The sequence below is a fragment of the Bombus bifarius genome, unplaced genomic scaffold (assembly GCF_011952205.1).
Source record: "Bombus bifarius isolate JDL3187 unplaced genomic scaffold, Bbif_JDL3187 scf7180000007978, whole genome shotgun sequence".
NCBI lineage: Eukaryota > Metazoa > Arthropoda > Insecta > Hymenoptera > Apidae > Bombus > Bombus bifarius.
In genome coordinates this window covers 4,073,593-4,093,928 of record NW_022884363.1, presented here as the reverse complement: position 1 = coordinate 4,093,928, position 20,336 = coordinate 4,073,593, and the positions used below count along the sequence as shown (strand labels likewise).

General features: G+C 48.0%; 1 protein-coding gene across 2 annotated transcripts in view; it reads left to right on the top strand.

Annotated features, from left to right (window-relative positions):
- Positions 1–18,553, top strand: part of LOC117204449 (homeobox protein caupolican-like) — a 74,345-nt gene extending 55,792 nt beyond the window's left edge. For both annotated transcript variants that reach the window (XM_033441854.1, XM_033441856.1), the window contains exons 4-7: positions 1,711–2,069; positions 6,152–7,136; positions 7,255–7,336; positions 17,204–18,553. In XM_033441854.1, the coding sequence (XP_033297745.1) occupies positions 1,711–2,069; positions 6,152–7,136; positions 7,255–7,294 (1,384 nt within the window). In that variant the 3' untranslated portion in view covers positions 7,295–7,336; positions 17,204–18,553. The remainder of the gene's footprint in view (positions 1–1,710; positions 2,070–6,151; positions 7,137–7,254; positions 7,337–17,203) is intronic.
- The last annotated feature ends 1,783 nt before the right edge of the window (positions 18,554–20,336 follow it).

Here is a 20,336-nt window from a genome sequence, read left to right as displayed (position 1 = left end):
GAACAGAATCGGCCGGATAGGCGCGCGATCGTAAAACGCGATTTAGTCTCGGGAAACGTCTCCATTTGAATAAACTCTGGCGTTCGCGTAAAAAGGATCTTTTGATGATCTCGTCGGGCGAGGACGTAAAACGCGATAGATTCCCTTTCGAAAAGCAGTGCCGGCCGTAAACTTTTCGACCCCGCAAAACATCGCCCTACGCGCGCTTATTTATTTTCCTTGCGAAACGCCGAATTACGATTCGTGCTTTATCAATTTACGAGTCGCGATAAAACACTGTTTTCGTATGTAAGCTTCCACTTTTCGTGTTTCGTATGTAGAGCTTTCAGAGGCTCTAAATCGAGTCACTCGAGTATCAAATCGGCCAGCTGTATTTTTTGAAAACGTCTTTGGTAATCGTATTAGAAACAGAGGATCTGATAGTCGTTTCTACCAAGTTGATCACGTTAGTACGAGTTGCGTTAATACAAGTTACACAATTTATCTTTTCATTGCAACGATCTATGAATTTTGCTTCTACGTGGCATTGTTATTGCGTATATCGAGCTTAAAGAGCTTTCCAAGATTTATCGTCGACTTAAAGCGATAGTAGCCTAAATTCATTCACCTCCGTCTATTTCCCGATTCTCGACGAGATCTATCGCGATATCAGGAATCGTGCAAAGGTTTCCATTAATCGTCGGACTATTCACTGTTCTCGCGTGTCCTCCCCGAATCCGACTCTCGTACCCCGTCAAGCTACGTCACGCTTCGGCTACAATGTCGCTGGTAACCACTGCCTCGAACAGTAGTACCACCACCATCGTCCTCGCCGCCACCCTTCCACGTCCGATGGATCGTCGATAGGTATTTTAGGCTACAGTATATAATAGTACATACCTATAACAGGCTCGCGTGGTGCTCCCCAGTGGGGAGGACACGGGGTGGGAGCGAGAAGGAAAACGAAGAACAGCAGGTCTAGAGCGAGACAACCGACGGAAAAGGGAGAGGGGATCGATCGAATCGCCATTACAGCGAGTGAGTGCCGGGGTTGCTCGATGGAATCACGCCGCCGCTAGGGGTTTATTCTCCGTATATATTTGCCGGAGTATCACCCTCGACCCAGTAGGATGTCGCCCCCTATCCCGGAGGGTTCGATGCTCCGGCGCGCAGCCCGCGGCCAGGGGAATGAATCTAGGAAGGCCGTTTCTCTCTCTCTCTCTCTCTCTTCCTCCCTTCCTCTCTGTCTCTCTCTCTGTCTCTCTCTCTCACTCTCTGCCTCTGCCTCTGCCGCCCAGCACTTTGGTCTTGCCAAAATCTACGGGGAATTCGCACCCTCGACAAGATGCCACTTTTCGAGTGGAGTGGCTCGACTCGACAAATGTTGAACAATGGTTACGTTTTTACTATCGTTGCGGAGGATGAATTGTTGGTTTTAGGATAGAATCACGTGGAACGTCTTTGATTGAAATATGATTGGCCTTGGTGTGTTTGCTCGAGGCGTTAAATAGCGATTCGAGGCAGCGTTACGGCTGTAGCAGTGATTTATGTCAGTCGAATTAAATCGAGTTGATTTAAGGGTCAATTATTTCACGATATAGAGCACTTTTATATGTAAAGAGAAACGATTACAGAGTAGATCGAGGAAATCTAGCCGAACCTTAAAAGTTAAGTTTTCCCTTATACGCTATAGTGACGTCGATTTACAAGGTACGATACTAATCTTTGCAGATATGGCGCCGGATACGACCTGGCGGCACGGCGGAAGAACGCGACGAGGGAGTCCACGGCAACGCTGAAAGCCTGGCTGAACGAGCACAAGAAGAACCCTTACCCGACCAAGGGTGAGAAGATCATGCTGGCGATCATCACGAAGATGACACTGACGCAGGTGTCCACTTGGTTCGCGAACGCGCGGCGGCGCCTCAAAAAGGAGAACAAAATGACTTGGGAACCGAAAAACAAGACCGACGACGACGATGACGCGGTTCTCACGGACTCGGAGGACAACAAGGAAAAGGACGATCTCGCGAGTGACACTCAAGGCGACAGAGTAGGAGAGGAGGCAAGGAGAGGCCTGGAGGAAAACGGTGAGTGACTTTTTTCCAGCTTTCTCTCGCACATAACGACGAAACAACGAGCGAACGAGGTAGATCCCAGCAACATAGGTTTATTCGGATAATTCTTTCGTTGCTACGTTAGAAACTAGCAGCAACGTCTAGTAGTATGCAACGAGTTTGATTATTATAATATATGCGAACGGTTCACCGTTGAATTTGAAAACATCGAAGCTCGGCTGACTCGAGCAACCCTACCTTGTTATATTCCCAATTATTTGAAACAGCATGCCGAAGATAAAAATACATACTGGCCGTAAAAAGTTGAGGTCGAAGCCTCGTTTCACCGTACCTACGTGCCGGCAAGTTTAGTCGATAAGCTTGCACGCGTGTAACAGCACGAAACGCAATAATCCATGCAGTCGTGCATGCATTTGCCGCAAGAATGTTCGAAGAACAACCCGTGTCTCGAATCTCGGAAGAAGCACCGCCATTAGGGGCCAATTATCGATGTTCCGATGTACGGTGTACACAATAGGTCGGAGTCGGCTGCGCGGTTGCGCGGTCGAGGGTGAACCAGGCCGCGAAGCGTACCGATCTCTTCGAGGAATGTCGGTAGCGTGTAGCGTTCGCGTGACTAGTTTCCCCGATATCGAGTGGCCATCGGTCGCCGTTTCTGATATTGCGCAAGCATCCATTCCGCGCACAATAACCGTACGCGACCTCACCCTGCATGGATCGCGCGCCATTCACGGCGATCGGCGACGAGATCCTTGCGGACGGCGAACGTTTCTAGGGAGAACGGAGCCTCTCTGATCCTCTCGAGTCCCGCTACGATTTACGATAAATGCCACTTCTCTCTATTGGATTCGAGAAGCGTATGAGTTTCTTCTTGTTCGAGTACTCTTCGTTCTTGTTTGGAAATTGTACGCTGTTTTGGAGAGTCCGTTGCGGAGAAACTACGCGATTTTATGGCATTGCTGACGCTATAATATTTACATATATCTCTAGAGGTGTTTATATTTCCTTGCATATTACGCGTTCAAATAGGCTTTACATATTTTTACGTATTATACGTACACTGAGCATTTTTGCGATTAATTATCAATATGCCTTCTTTTACACCTACGTATTCGTAAATATCGTGCTATACATAGATGTCCATGATTTCTATCTTTACGCCGTCCGTAGATTTCTAGAAAATATCGACAGACATTGCCTAGAATCTTGGACTTCTCTCCTGTTTTCCAGTCTACACGTCCCTCTTTAAAATTCCTCCTACACCATCTCCCTATCGGATCGTGCAAATCCCAGTACCACGCTTTCAAGCCACGTAACGTCGATGCAAGAAGCAGGTCGTTTCGAGTCGGTCGAGTTTCAAAGTCGCGTAGCACGAGTCGTTTGTCCCGGACAGCCTGTAAATTCAATTACCAAACTGGAGTTTCTCAGCGTCGCTGAAATCGTCGGACGAGCGAGCGAGATCCAGTCGTTTCTATTCGCCCCTTGGCGTCGTTCGGCCGTCGCTCGGCTCGATAGGCTACTTATTCAGGCATTTTGCCCAACGGCCGGAAACGGTGAGTTAGAAATTCGCTGCGAAACCGGCCGTGTGTCGGGCTCTATATCGCGGAGGCGGACATAATGGTTCACATGTGGGTAAACACAGTGACGGGTTGCGGGTTGCCGCGCAAAGAGATTAATGGCCTTCGGTTTGGTCCCCTGGTGGACCGGCGGCCGGATTCGTCGGTGTTGGTAGGATCGCGCGCGTATACGCTTGACATACACGCGCATACAAACACACGTATACACGTATACGTTGAACGATACGCGTACACTTTCACCGTGCACAGCGTCATGTACAGAATACGTACCTGTACGTGTAGGTACGTACAGGTTGGCGCTCGATTTGGCGCGCGCGCGCGCGCACACGTTCGTCTCCCTAAGCGTGGCTCTGTGAGTGAGAGGCGGAGGGTGCGCCCGGGCTGAGTAGCCATCCGTAGGACCATATACACTCTGTGCCACAGGGTCCATGTATATACAGAGTGTATATAGATACACGGAGAGTGGTGGTTTGAGGCACGGTGATGTATCGGCGCCCGCGGCGAGACGAATGGTACGGACCCTCCTATGGCCACCATTACCCCACCGCACATTGGCCAATATCGGTCCTCTCTGTTCCTCGCGTCCTCATCCTCTCTGCCTCGTCGCTTGTCCTCTGTCTGCCGCCCTTTACTTTGTCCCTCTCGCGCTCGTTCTCTCCAGTTCTCACTGGCTCTCGGCCCAGCTCTCTTCGATTCGGGACATTTAGGCGTTGCGTTGTCGAGCCGCGTCACGCGCGTCCCGTGATGCCTCGTAATTTTAAAGGACCACGCAGGAAACAAGCCCACCGAAAATTCGCCGAGAAAGAACGGAGTCCGTACGAAAGCGATTTGTTTTCTATTCCCAACTCGCTCCTTCCAGTCCACGGTGATTTGTGTTCGCGTATGAATATATCCAACCTTTCCACCGTTTTGCTTCTCGGGAATATTGACAGCGAAGGAGTCGTCGGATGAAACGTTGGAAACGTGGAACGTATTCGGTCGTGCGTTATAACTTGCCCGTTCCACGCCTATGAATGTCGAAAGCGGTTTCCGTATCGCTGGCCCTTGAATACGGTAGAGGATATGGCGTGTACCGGGTCGAACGAGACGGCCGCAAGGTTTGCCAGGAAGTTTGCTAAATTCAAGAGAGCCCTCATGAATTTCCATGCCAAACGTCGAAGGGAAAAGGTCACTCGAGAGCACGAGCGGGAGGGCTGCTACAGTCTGGCCTTGTTGTAAGATACTCTCCACGAGTGGTCCACTCGATTTTTTTTTTTCAAGTACGTCAACAGCAACAGGCTATCTCTATCATCGTCGGTAAATTTCGATACTGTCGTCTGTCGAAGCACGGTTACGATTTCCGTCGTGAATGTAGAAATTATAAAATAGAATCGATGACGTGGTTTGTCCTGTCCGAGGTACAGTGTCGGACAGTGCGAAGATTACGAGATTAAGGACTGATAAAAGGGGGTCAAAAGTTAAAGAGCCACTTGTGGACTCGACGGTGGTATCTATTTAGTTGGTCCATAAGGTTCCCTTTATAAGGGGGCGCGTACGCACCCTAATCTCTCTGTTTCTCCGTATCTCTGTTCCTCTCTGTCTTGCTGTGCCAGCCATCTATCCGTCCATTTCTGTTTCCCTGGCGCGGGGGTTGCGGCCCCTTCTAGCTTGGGAATTATCGCTTGACGACCCATCAAGTAAACCCTCTGCCGACTCATTCGAACCTCTTAATGAAATTCTCACCCCTGACTGACTGGCTGGCTTGGCTCGGCTCGATGGTTGGCTGGCTGGCTGGCTGGCTGGCTAGCTAGCTGGCAGACGCTTGGGACGATCCTAGAGTGCCCTGAGAGAGACTCGCGAGAGTAAAAGAGAGGAAGATACGAAGGAGAGGCAGAGGAAAAGGGAAAAAGGATACAGCTTCCCTATTTTCTCTCCCGGTGTTCTCCCTGCCTCGAGGGGGAACTAAAATCTCTCGCGCCTCAAAGTGGTTGAAGGCTTCGCTCCCTTTTTTTCACAGCATCCCTTACAGCTTAACCGTATAAGGGGTTCAAGGGAGGCTTCGATACGTTTCCCCCGGCGTCGTCGACCCTTCGCTACCCAGGGAGCCCGATATATGTATATACCGTCCGACTCGCGTAGATCTCACTTTCACACCAGGGATTATAAACCATTAATTCTGACATTGCGTGCAGGCCAAATAACGAGAGGAAGGGGCGAGCTCGTAATGCGATACCGTTAACCCTACTAAATTTTCTATCAGTTCCGTGGAAAATGTTTTCCATCTTACTCTTTTTCCTTACCTTTTCTTTCTATCCTGTGTATTATATCGCGGACAAAGAGAAGAAGAAGGAGAAGAGGGGGGAATTTTACGAGCTATTAAGTTGGCTTTTATTCGTTATATACTTACCACTCGAGGTATTCGCGTTTATGACCGGTAGGGAACTTTTTCCTTGATCACGAGACGATGCACGGCCCAGCGTCGACCATCGAAGCTCAACGGCCAATTTACTAAATTGACGCGCGCCGGTCTGTTTGCAGAACCGATGAGGCACGTGAAAGCGGAGCACTTGCAGCACGACAAGGACCTGGACGAGGAGGACGACCTCGATCTCGAGGAGGACCCCCGACGAGGAGAACATGCCTTTCACCATGCGATGCAGCACCATCACCATCATCATCAAGGATACGCCGGGGAGGACCATCTCAAGGACGAGGGTATCAAGTCGGACTGCAGCGCGGCCGGCGTACCAATCCCTGCGACTAAACCGAAAATCTGGTCGCTGGCGGACACAGCAGCGAGCAAGACTCCACCGCCTCTCACGCATCCTCACCATCAACAGTATCATCATCTCCATCACCAACAACACTACGGACAGCAGCAGCACCACCTGTCCAATCAGGCTCATCACCATCATTCGCAGCAGCCTTGGCTAGGTGGTTCCGGTGGTAGTGGTGGAGGTGGCGCCGGGGGTGGAGGTGGAAACCTGAGCTCGTTCGCGTTACCCTCGTCGGCGTCGATGAGTCCGTCAGCAGCCGCGACCGCGCCGTATTCGAGCGCGGCGACGAGATACGGCGGTTTTCTCTCGTCCTCGTCCGGAGGGCAGCTCCATTACAACCCCAATTCCTCGTCAGGATCGAGCTCGAGCGCGTCCTCCTCGGCGGCGGCGGGGTTTCCCGAGGTTGGTACGGACACTCCACCCCAAACACCGCCCAACATGAAGGTGGCTACACCGAATGGAGTGATCCAGGCACCACCGGGCGGTTACTGCACTGGTGGCAACAGCAACGCAACGACCAACGGTAATCCGAATCCGTACGGGCCGAGTCATCCGGCTGCCGGCGGTTATTTGTCGACCAGTTCCGGTTCGGCCAGCAGCGGTTCCTCCTTCAGCTCCAGATTACAGGCATCGCCTCATAAGGATTTCTCGCCGGCGGGACAGAACTCCATTCTGCACCAGCATCAGACCACTGCCAGCTTACCGCCCACGGAGGCCACCACTGCGTTCAAACCGTTCTACAAGGGGTAGGTGGACCAACCTCGTTTCCAACCTTGATAGTTCGATCCACGCAGACACCGCGTGTATAAACCACCGTGGTATAGAAATAGGAACAGGGCTAACGTTCGAAATCAACTGTTACAGCTCGCAGTCCATGGGTAGCGGATTCGTATCGCCGGTCTAAGGCACCTTGGGTCGATTCCGGATCACCGTCGCGATCCTCCAGGTGAGTGGAACCTCTCCGCTCTCTTTGTCGCCCGGCTAAAGCCTCGATTTTTTGCCACTTAACGAACCAGATCTTCCGATCTCTCTCGAACCTACGCCGTATGCCTGGATCGCCTTAGGGCAACGTCGCGTCGTCGGATAGAATTCCTGATATACGTGTCGTCGCGTCGAGAACATATCACGAAAGAATCACTGTACGGTCAGAGTGAAAAAACACCTCGTATGCCGATGTCTACAGAGGAGACTCGATGACAAATCATAAGTACATTGACGACGCTAATCGCGTGCCGCGTGTACCACCGCGAGGTGCGATCGCAATAATTCATTTCGCGAACGAGAAGCGGGAAACGCGTGGATGCACGGCAGAGAGGACGGCTGTCACGGTACACTGGCGCGTAATAGATTTGCAAATCGGCGGAATGGAGTATCTCGTCGCGAGAGCTTTTCGCGGTACGTGGTCGCGAAAATCGATAAGAAATTAATATTGGATGCTGTCAATGGGTCGTTAGGGTTGGCCTTTCGATTGTTTAAATAATAATGAGCATCGAGTATCGAGCCGGGCTCGGTCGGTGAACGGATCGGGAGAGTACGAGCGGGAAGCGGAGAAAGAAAACGGGAGAGGAGAGAGGCTATCGCCACCTCCTTGACAGTGACAAATGGACGGAGATTTCAATCAGTGAATGGAATCACCACTGGCTGGCCGCGTCTTTCTCGCGCGCGCAACCCATCGCGTTATGGCCACGCTCTTCCGAGCTTGTTTGCCTGTGTGTAAAGTAGCGTGTGTACGTTTGTGTGCCGTAGAACACACCGCACTCTCTACCGGGCACACCTCAACCTGTCGCGTTGCTGACTGAACGACCGACCGCACGGTCCTCTCGCGTACTATGTATCCTCTCACAGAGTGGAACGCGCCGCACTCGAATTCGCTGGAATAAGACGCGCAGCATTTCGAGAACGTGGAATGTGGCGAGGTCACGATGATACTCGGTTGATGGATCTCTGGCTTTCGGGAGTGGCTTTGGGAAAGCGGTGCGGTTTCCTCTTCTTGATTAATTCTTGGGAGGATAGTCCCAGTTGATATGCAAATTCGTTTGTCTTTATCGTTGATTGGGAGTTCGTTCTATTTAGAAAGAGGGTATGAAAGCGTATTTAATCGAATAATATTGGATCGCAATGACACCATTAGGTCTTCAGTAGCAACGAAAACGATGGGTTTGTTAATCTTTCAATGAATTCGAAACCACGTAGCGGTTTCGTTAGAAACCAGTCCTGGAACGATCAAGTCACTTATCTCTCGTCTTCTGCTATGATTCGTCGCTTTCTTCGTCCGCGCATCGTAGATAAATAAGAAACGCTGAAATTAGGCAGATATACCTATCTACCTTCGCTATCGGTATCTTTCAACGACCCGTTAATAGAAAGAAGAGATAGAAAAGTAGTCGACCAAGTAGTTAATCGGCTCCGAGATATCGCGGCTTCATACCACTCGCGACAATGTAAAAAAAGAAGGAGAACGAGATTCGTCGCCAAGTCTCTTTCCTACTCCGATTTTTTTCTGGCTTCTTTCGTCGCGTATTTCGAAGGCATCGCTGGTTTCAAGGTTATCTGATTCGTCGATGTTGTAAACACATCGGGACCAGTTTTTTCAAACAAGAAGCAAGGAGCAACGAAGAAGAAACGGGAAGGACAAGACAGGCCATTACAGATCCGAATCACGGTTCGAAAGAAACAATCAAACACCGTTCGATGAAAATGCCTGTTGTTCGTCGACACTTTGATAATTCTGGCATCGTGAAGAATCAAGAGTCGTTTGCAAACATCAGGCGTATCAATTAGCGTCGCGTCGTTCGTTTGGTTGGAAACGAGCAACTTTCCCGCATTATTCACCGGGATAGAGACGGCTACGACGACGACGAAACGCCGAACGAGGATCAACTCGAGACACGACTAGGCGAAGGTGCAACGAGGAGGACGATCTCGTCTTCTCTTCTTCGTCTTCTGTTCGTAGCTCGACCGACCGAAACAAGCGGAGGAAGAAAGAGAAGGAAGGTTAACGGAACGCGGAGGAACGGAGAATCAGAGAGAAAGAGACGCTACCTTCGAAAGGAACCGGGTGTTAGCCGGTACTCTTATCGCGTGGCGATCTGATCCTAATTTATAGCCGCGTCCCAAATAAACTAGTTTTCGCTGTCGTCACCTCGGTCCTCTCTCCTCATTTCCTCTCCTCTGGGCCTGTGTATGGACCAGGGAACATTTGGGGCCTCGTGGCGTCTGGACGCTTATAACTCTCCTCTCTCGCGTCCAAAACACCGAACTCTCCCTCCTGGACCCTCTCTCCTCCTTCTCAGCTCTTCTCAAACCTGTGCTCAACCTGCGAGCTATGGCTACAGGCAGCCAGGTATACGTATAAGCTCCAGATCGTACGAGAGAGTGCCCCTTGTTGCACCTACCTGCCGGACCTGTGTGTTTCTTTTTTTCGGTTCTGCTGTTCCTCTCGACGAACCAGCGCAGCGACGGAAAACGAAGGAAGAAAAGAGAGATCGGAGCTTAAATGGCGCCGCGTGGAACGAAGAAGAAAAACACCTTCGACACCCGTGGCCTATAATTGCCAATTAGCCCGGGGATATTTAATTGCCATTAGGCTGGGTGGTGAACTCCCGATCTGGGTCCGGCGATCGCTCTTCCTGATCTCAACCGAGCAACACCGACCGCGATATTTACACGATCGCGCCGGATCTGCATAAAATTCGCGACCACCAGCCGTACCGTCGACGGTACGTTGTCTACGTTGCCTCCGCGAACGCGACAGGATAGCCGATCTTTTTAACAGCTACGAGATTCCGGTAGGATTCAGGTGTCTCCTCGATAAATCCTACCGGGACGTCGCGTCGTCGCGATTCCTCCGCCCCTTCTCCGTGTTGTCCACGATCCTCGCGAGAAACCGCCACCGCGCAGTTTCTTCTTTCCTCCTTCTTCTTTCCTCTTCGTCTCGATGAGAGGCCATCGCCGCGTTTCTGGAATTCCCGGCAGGCGTTTCACCGCCTGGTCGCCTCCGAGACCGCGTCCTTCTTTGTCCTCGACCCCCATTTTTACCCTGGATCCGCCGATGGACGCGCGATCGCGGCTCTCGGCTTTATTACACCGCAACGTAGATCGTGAGATCCTCAGGGTCGAAACGGTAGCCCGGATTTACGTCTCGACCTCGGTCCTCGGGTCCAGCTTGCTACCTGAGTAACCGGAGAACCTGCTAAAACCTCCCCAACCTGGTCGTTCCTCTTCCACCAGAATCGTTCTGGACATTTGCAAATTCGTGCTCGCCACGGGGAACGAGTTATCGCTAAGTAAACGCGTTTGATCGAACGAACTCGTCGAACGTTTCACGTCGAACATCCTTCGAGTATCAAGATGGAGAGTTCGTTGTTTTCCGCTCTCCTAAAAGGACACGTTACCCGTGATGGAACAGCCCGTGGTCGAGATTCCGTCGAAGAAAACTAGCTGCGCTGTTTTTCCTCGTAGCTTATCGGTATAATTTCTAATTACCTCGCTCCGCCGCCAATTAATCGCGTACGATCTGCCCGGAAAATGGGCCTGCCACCGGTCGTTAATACAGTCGTTCGGCGCAGTCGAGTGTTGTAATTATACAATTAAACATGGAGCAACAACGTTGTGTCCGCTCAGATCCTAGACCCAGAACGTATTATCAACGGTACGTCGGCACGATCTCGCGGAAAACACGTCGTGGTCGCGTCCGGTAATTTCGACGGGTCTAATGCGCGATCGTACGAGGATCAATTTTATAATCATCGTAATTTCACGCTCGTTCCCGTCGCGGCATGCAAACAACACCGACTCGTACGACAGATAACGCGCTGACGCTGTAATTAATCCTGTTTTTCCATCGAATTCAGCCCTCCTTTCCTCCTTTTCAAAGCGTTGATTATGTTAAAGCGCGACGTCCGTTCGAAATTCAGCCGTTATCGTGTCAGCGGATCGCTCTCATCTGATTTCTTGTCGGTTTCTCGTCTTCGTGGTTGGCGCACGTGTCGATTTCACGAGATGCTCGCCGTGACCTTCCCCGTTCGCGTGAAATTACGACGTCGCGTTGGATGTTGTCTCGGAGGCTGGAGATCATCGTCGCGATTACGCGTAAATTACCGTCACGGAGCCTCCGCGCCAGCCCGAGAGGAACCTTCTCTCCGTGTCTCTCTGTGAGATCTTAATCCGGCTTATCCCGGGATCTTGCTCCGCTATCGGGAATGATAGAGGATGCTCTGACGCAAAAATGGACAAAATTCGCAAACGATGCGTGTCACGCTCTTTGTTCGTGAATCTTTTCGTATTAAAACGGTGGACATCGTAGGTGTCGAAGGATATTTGTTGCTGTACAATTCCATAAATCGATACGGTCAGTCGCGTTACTCTGTCCTGTTTTTCATTCGTACAGGTATACTTGCTTAATTGATCCAATTCTTAGCACTAAACGTGATAGAAAGAGAAAATATGTACATGTTTACACTGCACATCAAGGTAGTTACTTGAAATTAGGTTTTCGACGTAATTTCCATCTTCCAGTTTCGACGAAATAGAAACACATAATATCCAGCAATATTTCGTATACTTCGTGTCAGCCGAAAAATCTATCCCATTAATTAGCGCAATAGTATCAAACCGAGCGTTTCGTTCTCAATGTGGAGAGATTCTCAGGTCGATAGCGGATTCATCTCGTTAGCATGGCTTTCTCTAAATCCAGCTGCTCGGTAGATAGATTGTGCAACGTTTGCGTCGCGCAACCTACCTCCGACGAAGAAAAATCCCCGACAGATTAAACGACTTTAATTCGCCCGTTGACAGTGTGAAATTCGGGTGTCGAAAAAATAGGGAATACGTCTGTGAGGTTCGGCCGGGTAGAGAGGTTAACCGCGAACCGCGTTTCGTAATGTCGTTTTTCGTGTCGAAGATAATGGAGAACGGATAAACAGGTTTCTTGCGCTGGAAGGTACTGGAAGTGGGAGAGTCGTATTAAAAGCTTCGCAATTACGAGAAGCCGATAGCAGAAATGACTGTTCCGTTTTGGAGGCTTGGGTATCGATTTCGTTCAGGTGAGATTCCGCTTTTAGAAAGGCGAGCTCGCGTGAAAGCCGGATTTTCATGGCGCTTCTTCCACACGGAGCATCGCCGAGGTGCACGCGTACGTAAGCTCCTTGTCGCGTCGATTCACCGGCAAACCGGTGTTCATGAATATTCCCCGACTCGATCCTGGACACTCTGTCGTTTGAATAAACGAACCAAACTTGCAGACTCTACATCGTGTCCGATGAATTTCATATAGATGAAAAATACATGCACCGCTGGGTCCCTTTGAGCGAAGGAACAACGTGGCAGCGCGTGTCTTTATTGAACGAACAAAGTGAAACAAGAAGTGCGAGAGGGGAAAAGGTTGGTTTTGAATATATAGAGGTAAATATATGGAAGAAAGGCGTAGCCTTGTACAAGAGCGGCGCTTGTAGATTGATAGGAACGTTACGACATATTACTTACATTAATTTCAATCGTATTGCGAATAATAGATATACTACTTCAGAAAAATGTTAGAGAAGCTACGTGTTGATAAATAGTTCGTTCCATATACCTAACTATGCCTGCCATCAAACTGAACTAATTCTCTTCCACGCTTCAAAGTACACGAATACTGGACTCGTATCCGACAGATAGCGCGGAGTAATAATCTCAGAAAGAGACAAATACGTAGTCTAACAGACCTCGCACTAATCACCCCGCAATTACTTGCTTCGTCGTTCCTGGACGGCCTTCCACGCGTTGCCGAGCGAATTTCCAAGAGAACCACACAACGAGTCGCCGTGATGGACGGACGGCCGAGAGAGTTCCGTGTAAAAAGTCCTACGAAGGTTGGATACACGCGAGAAAGCGCGTTTAAACGTGGTCGGATCTCCTCGAACGACTTGTCGCGTAATCGCGCGGCATTTGTCATCCGGTTTCGCGTCATTTCGGTTTACGCGCTCGGCGATGAACCGGAGAACGAGCAACGGAATAAAGAGAGACGCGGCCGCTGCGACAGATAGCCCGTGGCGCTTTGAAATATTTGTCGGACGCCATCGGCCACTGTCACACCTTTGAAACGTTCAACAAATGGCTACACAGCGTCTCGTTTAATCGATCGTGAAAAATTTCCGCGACGCCGTACGTACGTATAGCAGGTTCCACTAATTGTTTTAATCGAGGAAACGCTTCGACGATCCGTCGTGCAATCGTACTTCTCGTTTTGTGCATCGTGTTGTTGCAAATCAGATCGGATTGCTCGGGTTGCTCGAGGTCGTTGAGATGCGATACCTCTACCATGCTACCTGTCTACTTTGTAATTTTGTGGTCTCCTTTAACTTAACATCGATGGGTAGACGCAACTAAACGAATTATTAGCCTCTTGCTTTATGATCTTTTCAGTAGCTACGTATAATCGATCATAAGCGTTAGCTACTCGTTTAACTGCTCGTTTAATTACTCGTTAAGTATGTGCTTGCGCGCCAACTGTTCATTATCTAACGATACACCGTATCAAATGTAAAACGTTGAAGCGTTATATAATAGTTAATATTAATTTATAGCGATCCGTGGAATGTGAAATTCTATTAAAGAAAATGGTAATTCGCGTGACGAGCGTAACTAGATATTGCAAGGCGAAGGATTAATTTAGTTGAAGTTTCGCGTAAAGTTGAAGGAATTCGAAAGTCCACAGAAATGGTAGTAAAGTTTTTCGCGTCGATGGAAAAAATGCTGTGGCGTATATCGCCCCCGTTTCAAGTATCCATAACCGAGAAGCGACGGCATTCCATCCGGAGCGTGCAGAGATTCTCCACGCTTGGAGGCGGAGGCCTCTATCGGCCACGGTGATCGCGGCAGCGCACGTACACGAAGTCGTTCGCTAGGTGAGACACTGTAATCGCGTATCGATAGTCCCATGCTGTGTAAAACGTCGATCCGTAGCGACGTTGGCATACGTAACGCTCCGTTAACGGCCCTGATATATTCCAGACGTTTTTCCACCGCATTCACGTTCCCCTCATTTCCATCGCGAAGCTTATTTTCGCATCCTTCTAGCGTAGAATGTGTACAGTGGTACATCCATATATTCCTTCGATGTTTGTTGCCATTATCGTCTATTGCTCTCATTTTCGTTGAACGATCAAAGTCTATCGCAAAAAGACTATATAAGAGATGTTTATTCCGTTAAATAACCAGTTTAATCAATTTCGAAACGATGGGAAGATATATTAAGCGAATCATTGGAATTCTCTGTCGTAGCCACGATGTTAAAAAACAGAATCCGATAATACAAATCGATGGGAAAAAATCGCAAGAAAAAAGCCGCATCGTCGTTAATTTTCTGATTATAAAAGTCTCTAATTAAAGAACGACACGGTTAACGGGTTGACCTGTGCCGTACACCATCGCAGGTAAATGAGACATTTTTTCCAATCGTTCGCGAGACTCCTGCGGCGATTCTCTATCGCGTATCGTATCAACGTTTAACAGAGAGATGCGAACTATAGATATAGATCAAAGAGTCAAGGCGATATAATTGCGAAGGTTTCGCGAATCTTCCGAGAGTCGGGTCGTTGACAGATCGAACGAGGTGATTCTTGGATGCCGAAACGTCTGGAATAGCGCGGCTGTGATTTCGCCTGATAATCGAATGCCAGCGATTTTCGGTATTCGAGCGTGGAACCACGATCGGAATGTACTTGGGAGCTGTCGTTACGTATGCAAATTCGTCGAAACGGGGTAGAGGATAGACGTTCGTTCGAGGAATTCTTACGTAACGACGGAGGAAGACATAGGACTTGAATTACTACGTTTTATATAGCGTTTTCTACGTCTTCGTTTAATTAATTTTCTATACGACTTTTGATCATCGAAGATTTAGAAGGAGGTTATTTTCGAATCTATCTTCGTAAATCGATTATCAAGTACACGGAACAACATCACGAACATCTATTAACGCCGATACAACCAATCTCGAATCTAGACGCAAATAGATAATTGTAATAAAAATTGATACGATAAAAATAAAACAGATATCCGATCAAATTATCCCTAATCAAATTTCGATCTTAATAAAAGTCAACGTTAATCTTGTTAAAAGCACATACATGTTCGTCGTAACGCTTGTAACAACAAAAAGAAGACAGATAGTTTCAGCATAAAACACTTGCCGTCTATGAATTAAAAAACGATTTACCTTCTCCATATCGCCATTAAACTCAATAAATGGAATCTATGTTTAGCTCTCGCGAACAACCATTTCTTTACCATTAAATCTGCCACTTTTCCCCGCATAAACGTCTCGATGTCCAGATATTTTTGAACGTAGATGCCATTTAGCCGTCGCGATGAAACGCCTCTGACGCTGGAGGTCAGATACTCTCGGTGATAATCCCGTTAATCAGACTGCGACGATAACAGCAGGCAGAAGCGCCACACACGGAACCGGTACGCCGTGTGACGAGCCACGTTAGCGACGTTCCATTTGCAGCAGCGTGTCGCGAAACGGGAAGAAGGTAGAGAAGCGGCTCGATATCGGTCTTGGCGATCGTTGTGTGCGAGAGCATCGCTTGTCTACCAGGTGAGACGCATGGTAATCGCGTATCGATAGCCAGCCACGACGTACATTGCTCCGATCTACCGCAACGCCGACGTGTATTGCAGCTCGCTAATAGTTAACTATGATCTTACAAGCAGTTTACATCCAGTTCATCTGGCCGCGGTTGCGAAAACCTACGGACTTCGCCTTCCAACCGAACGTGAAGGGGTGAAGTTACGTCCATTCTTCGAATTAAATACAACAACGAACATCTCAAAGTTCGATTTATTAATATTATCATAAATTAGGTGCAACAGTTAATTGTAAAGTTTAATTTATATTGCGTCAAGCTGTATATTTCCACAGAGATTAGGAGGGGGAGGGGGCGACTTGTTACCTAAAATTCCAATTTTTCTGTCGAATGATACGAACGGCAGAAGCCACACGATCGCTAGCTATACTAATGGAAAATTCATGACACGATTCGTGGACGCAGGATTACGGCGTAATAATAACCGCACAGAGCGGACGCAACTCGATGGCGGTATAACCTCTGCCGTAATAGTCCGGTTACGAGCATGCAAACGATATTTTCGTAAATCTTATACCGGTGGCAACCACAGACTGGTTAACCCGTGTAGTCGTACACGGCCGTCTAATTGCGAGAGTCGCGATTATCGTCGTTATCGAGCTCGCCTACTCGTTGAGATCCAAGAACGATTTTAGAGGCTGACCCCTGATCGCGAATAGACAACCAATCGCCGTCCAACTCTGGCGGTGTTTCCTTTTAGCTAAGGCGAATTTTACCGTGCTTAGGTGGTATTCGTTGAGTTTTCGTGAATCCAGATAACTATTTCGCAAATTATCTGGACCTGTGAACACGCTTTTTGATATAAATAATAGGTTTATAAAGTATCGTGCGAAAGAGGTTTTATTAGAACGAGTTCGAAATACTGGAAATTTTCAAATATTCACTCTTCAGCATAGTATCCTTTCTTACGTTGAACGCCGTTTGTTTCTTATCGCCGGCAAGTCTACAAAAAGATGGGAAATAAATATATCACTCGTCGTACATGATTACACGCGTCACTCAATCTCAATCGGTCATTTGTCATTGTACGATCACAGATACATGCTGCAAAATTTATTTCAACAGTTCTCGATATTTCTAACCCTGTGAAAAAATCCTAATCGATAACACCCCAAGCGAACACCCAAAACGAAAGAACACGGCGACTTGCACTTAAGACCATCCTCGTCTCTCTGTTGCAGGATTAAAGGAAGAACGCAAGGGCCCGCGACACTGGACTGTAAGTACGCGGCGCTGAGAGGTTCTGGGATTTACCAGCGTGATTTCCAAGAGGAAAGGTGGTGGAACTAGAAAGAAATAGACAAAGAAACACGCGGGAGAAGAAGCAGAGGGAGCGAAAAGCCGCTGGATACAAAAAAAAGCGATAAAAGAGATATCTTTTGAAAGGAAGAAATGGAGCACGGAGGTTCGTCCTTGAGATACATACATCGTGCTTGTGGCGTGCAAAGTGCGACTGCGAAAAACGAATGCCACGAGCCAATCGTTTCGGCTTAGAGAAGATTTAGAAATTACGAGAATTACGTCAAAGTGCCTGCTTACGCACTAATACGTAAAGCAAGAAGATGTCATCGCGAGAGAACAGATAGTCGCGAAGGGAAGACGCGCACTGAATCGCACGTGTGTGACATTTGATGGAAGTTTGGCGAGAAACGCTATCTCTTTGGACGAAACAGGATGGTATTCGTCCTTCGTCGAGCAGCAGTCGAAAAGAGTTCGATGCGCGAAACATCGTCCAAGTTACCTCGTTTCACGCGTTCGACGATTCCTTAGTCAACCAATTGTTCATCGTCGATCGTTCCGCGTGTTTAACTGGCCTCCGATTCTGTAAATAAAGAGATCGTCGTACACTCGTACGCGAGATTCGTTTAAAACTTAAATAAACCGGTAACGCGTCGAATATCGTTTGTTTTGTATATAAATCGCGGATGGAGGAACAAGCTGATCGGATCAGGATATTTCTCGTTCCTCGTTCATCTGCATCTGTTCATCAGCGGATCTTGTCGATTCCAGGAGTCAAAAGAACCCGCAAACCACACGGGCAACGTGCAAAGTAGCAGCCATTTCAGGTTAACCCATATAGTTCACGCGAAAACTCGCTTGGGCAAGTCCTGTTGCGATCATAGATCGGTCCATTCATAGTTGAACTCGTTGAGATTTTTCACCGTTTGACCAATGAGAAATCGTTGGAATCACGAACGATCGAAAAACGAGCAACCCCTGCATAAAGTCGGTTCTCCGTACCTTCGACATAACATGACTCGCGTAATGACAGCCTCGTCCGTCGAGGATGTCCGCGAAGAAGAGGCGAAAGGAGAAGATGAAGCCGGATCGTGCAGGCGCTACTCTATCCTTAATCTACCAGTAACTCTTTAATTAAACTCCCGATGGAATATTCTCGTGTACACGAATACGCCGCCGCGCCGTTCACATGGACAGAACGCTAATAGTGGAGCACAGATTTGCCTTAAATCTGGATCTTTGAAAAATTCGTCGAGGTGTAGTCGAATCCACCGTATATCGGTATACATGTTGGCGCGGTTGAAAAATCGACGGATAGCGGAAGTAACTTTAAAAGTGGAGAACGCGGCCGCGTGTGTAGTATCCGCGTGATATCGTCGTCGATGGACGCTGCGCTATCCACGAAGGATGGATATTACGGTGAGATTTAAAGAGGAAAAGAACGGTAACAGCGGTAAACTAATTAAGAGTAAAAATTCGTCCTTTTTCCGCGCGGGCACTGTGCACTCGTGATCCATGAAGGACTTCCGGTTTCCTGCGGCCGCGGCGCGCGAACCACGAGAATTCGACGATGCGATACCGTGTCTACTTTTAATTAGCATCGTACTTCGTCCTCGTTACTTTCAACCGTCTCTCTGTGCAATATGTTGCTTTAGATCGTGTGCTCGTTGATCGCTTAAATGTCTCGTGATCGTGTTCTCGCGATCCCAGCCAAAGTGGAAGTTTCTCGCTCGATGCGGAAGTTGGCGCGTGTGTGTTCATATGTGTAGCAAGATCGATCGCGATCCATTTATTCATCGGCCCCCTTAATTTCGTAGATCTTCGTGATCTCGCGCGAACAAAGTATCGCCACGATGATTTCGCTCGACTTCGTTCGTGTCGCGTCGAACCGGGACGAGCAAGAGAAGCGAAATTGATCTATAATAAACGGGTGGAGAGCGAGATGCGCGGTGCTCGAGATTGTTGGTATTTTTTTATATTATATGTATATCGCATAAATCAACCCTCCTTTCGAAAAGTCTGATCATCGACAGTGCTGGAATCTAGGCATTACGCGTCGACTCGCAAATGTTTCTCCTACTGTGCTGGAGAACGAGCAGAGAGGACCGATTCGTGAATGAGCGTGAGACAGAGAGAGAGAGAGAGAGAGAGAGAGAGAGGGAGGGAAAGAGAGAGAGAGTGTGTGTGTGTGTGTGCGTGCGTGTAGGTGTGTATGTGTGGGTGGGTATGTGTGTGTGTGGGTGTGTGTGTGTGTGTGGGTGGGTGTGTGTATGGATGCAGCGAAATGAACGGAGTAAAGACAAAAAGAAAATTAATTATAGAAATCGACTATCATTTTGTACTTTGGCATGTGTAAGCGAGTGTGCGTGCGTGTTATCGTCGAAGTTTTGCGTCGTGCGAGAAAGAGAGAGAGGAAACGAAATTTTGGAGAGTGTCAGAAGCTGAGAAGCAGGTCGATGGGAGAAATTGTACATTGTTTTGTAAAGAATACATTTATTTATATCTGTGATAATGGGCGAGGTTGAAGAGAATTAACGAGAGAAAAAAAAAAAGAGTTGCAAGCGAGAGAGAAACGGTTGGAGAATGAAAGGAAGAGTGAAATATATAATGTACTTGATTAAAGGAAAGAAGAAAAAACGAACGAAGGAGGAACACTACGGTGCTAGTGTACTTCGACGAAGATGGTCGGTGCTCGTGCATTCGTTGACACGTATATCGTAATAGGGTAATTAATAGAGACTTGATCATGGTTTTGTAAATAATCATCGCAGCGTGTAGCTAGGTGATGACATCGAGGGTCAAGCGTGTCGCTTGTATCATCTGTGAATACAGGCGAAAAGTAAAAAAAAGAAAAAAGAAAATAAAAAATAAAAAATAAAAGAAGAATCATAAGATTAGGGAAAGAATGAGACAAAGAATTTTACGTGTTTCTTGTACACGATCACAGAGTGATCCCTCGACACAGAAAAAAAAGAGGAAATGAAAGAATATCTGTGTGAATATATATACAGGTATTAAGTATATAGAGATATATATATAAATATAAATATATAAATATATATATATATATATTAC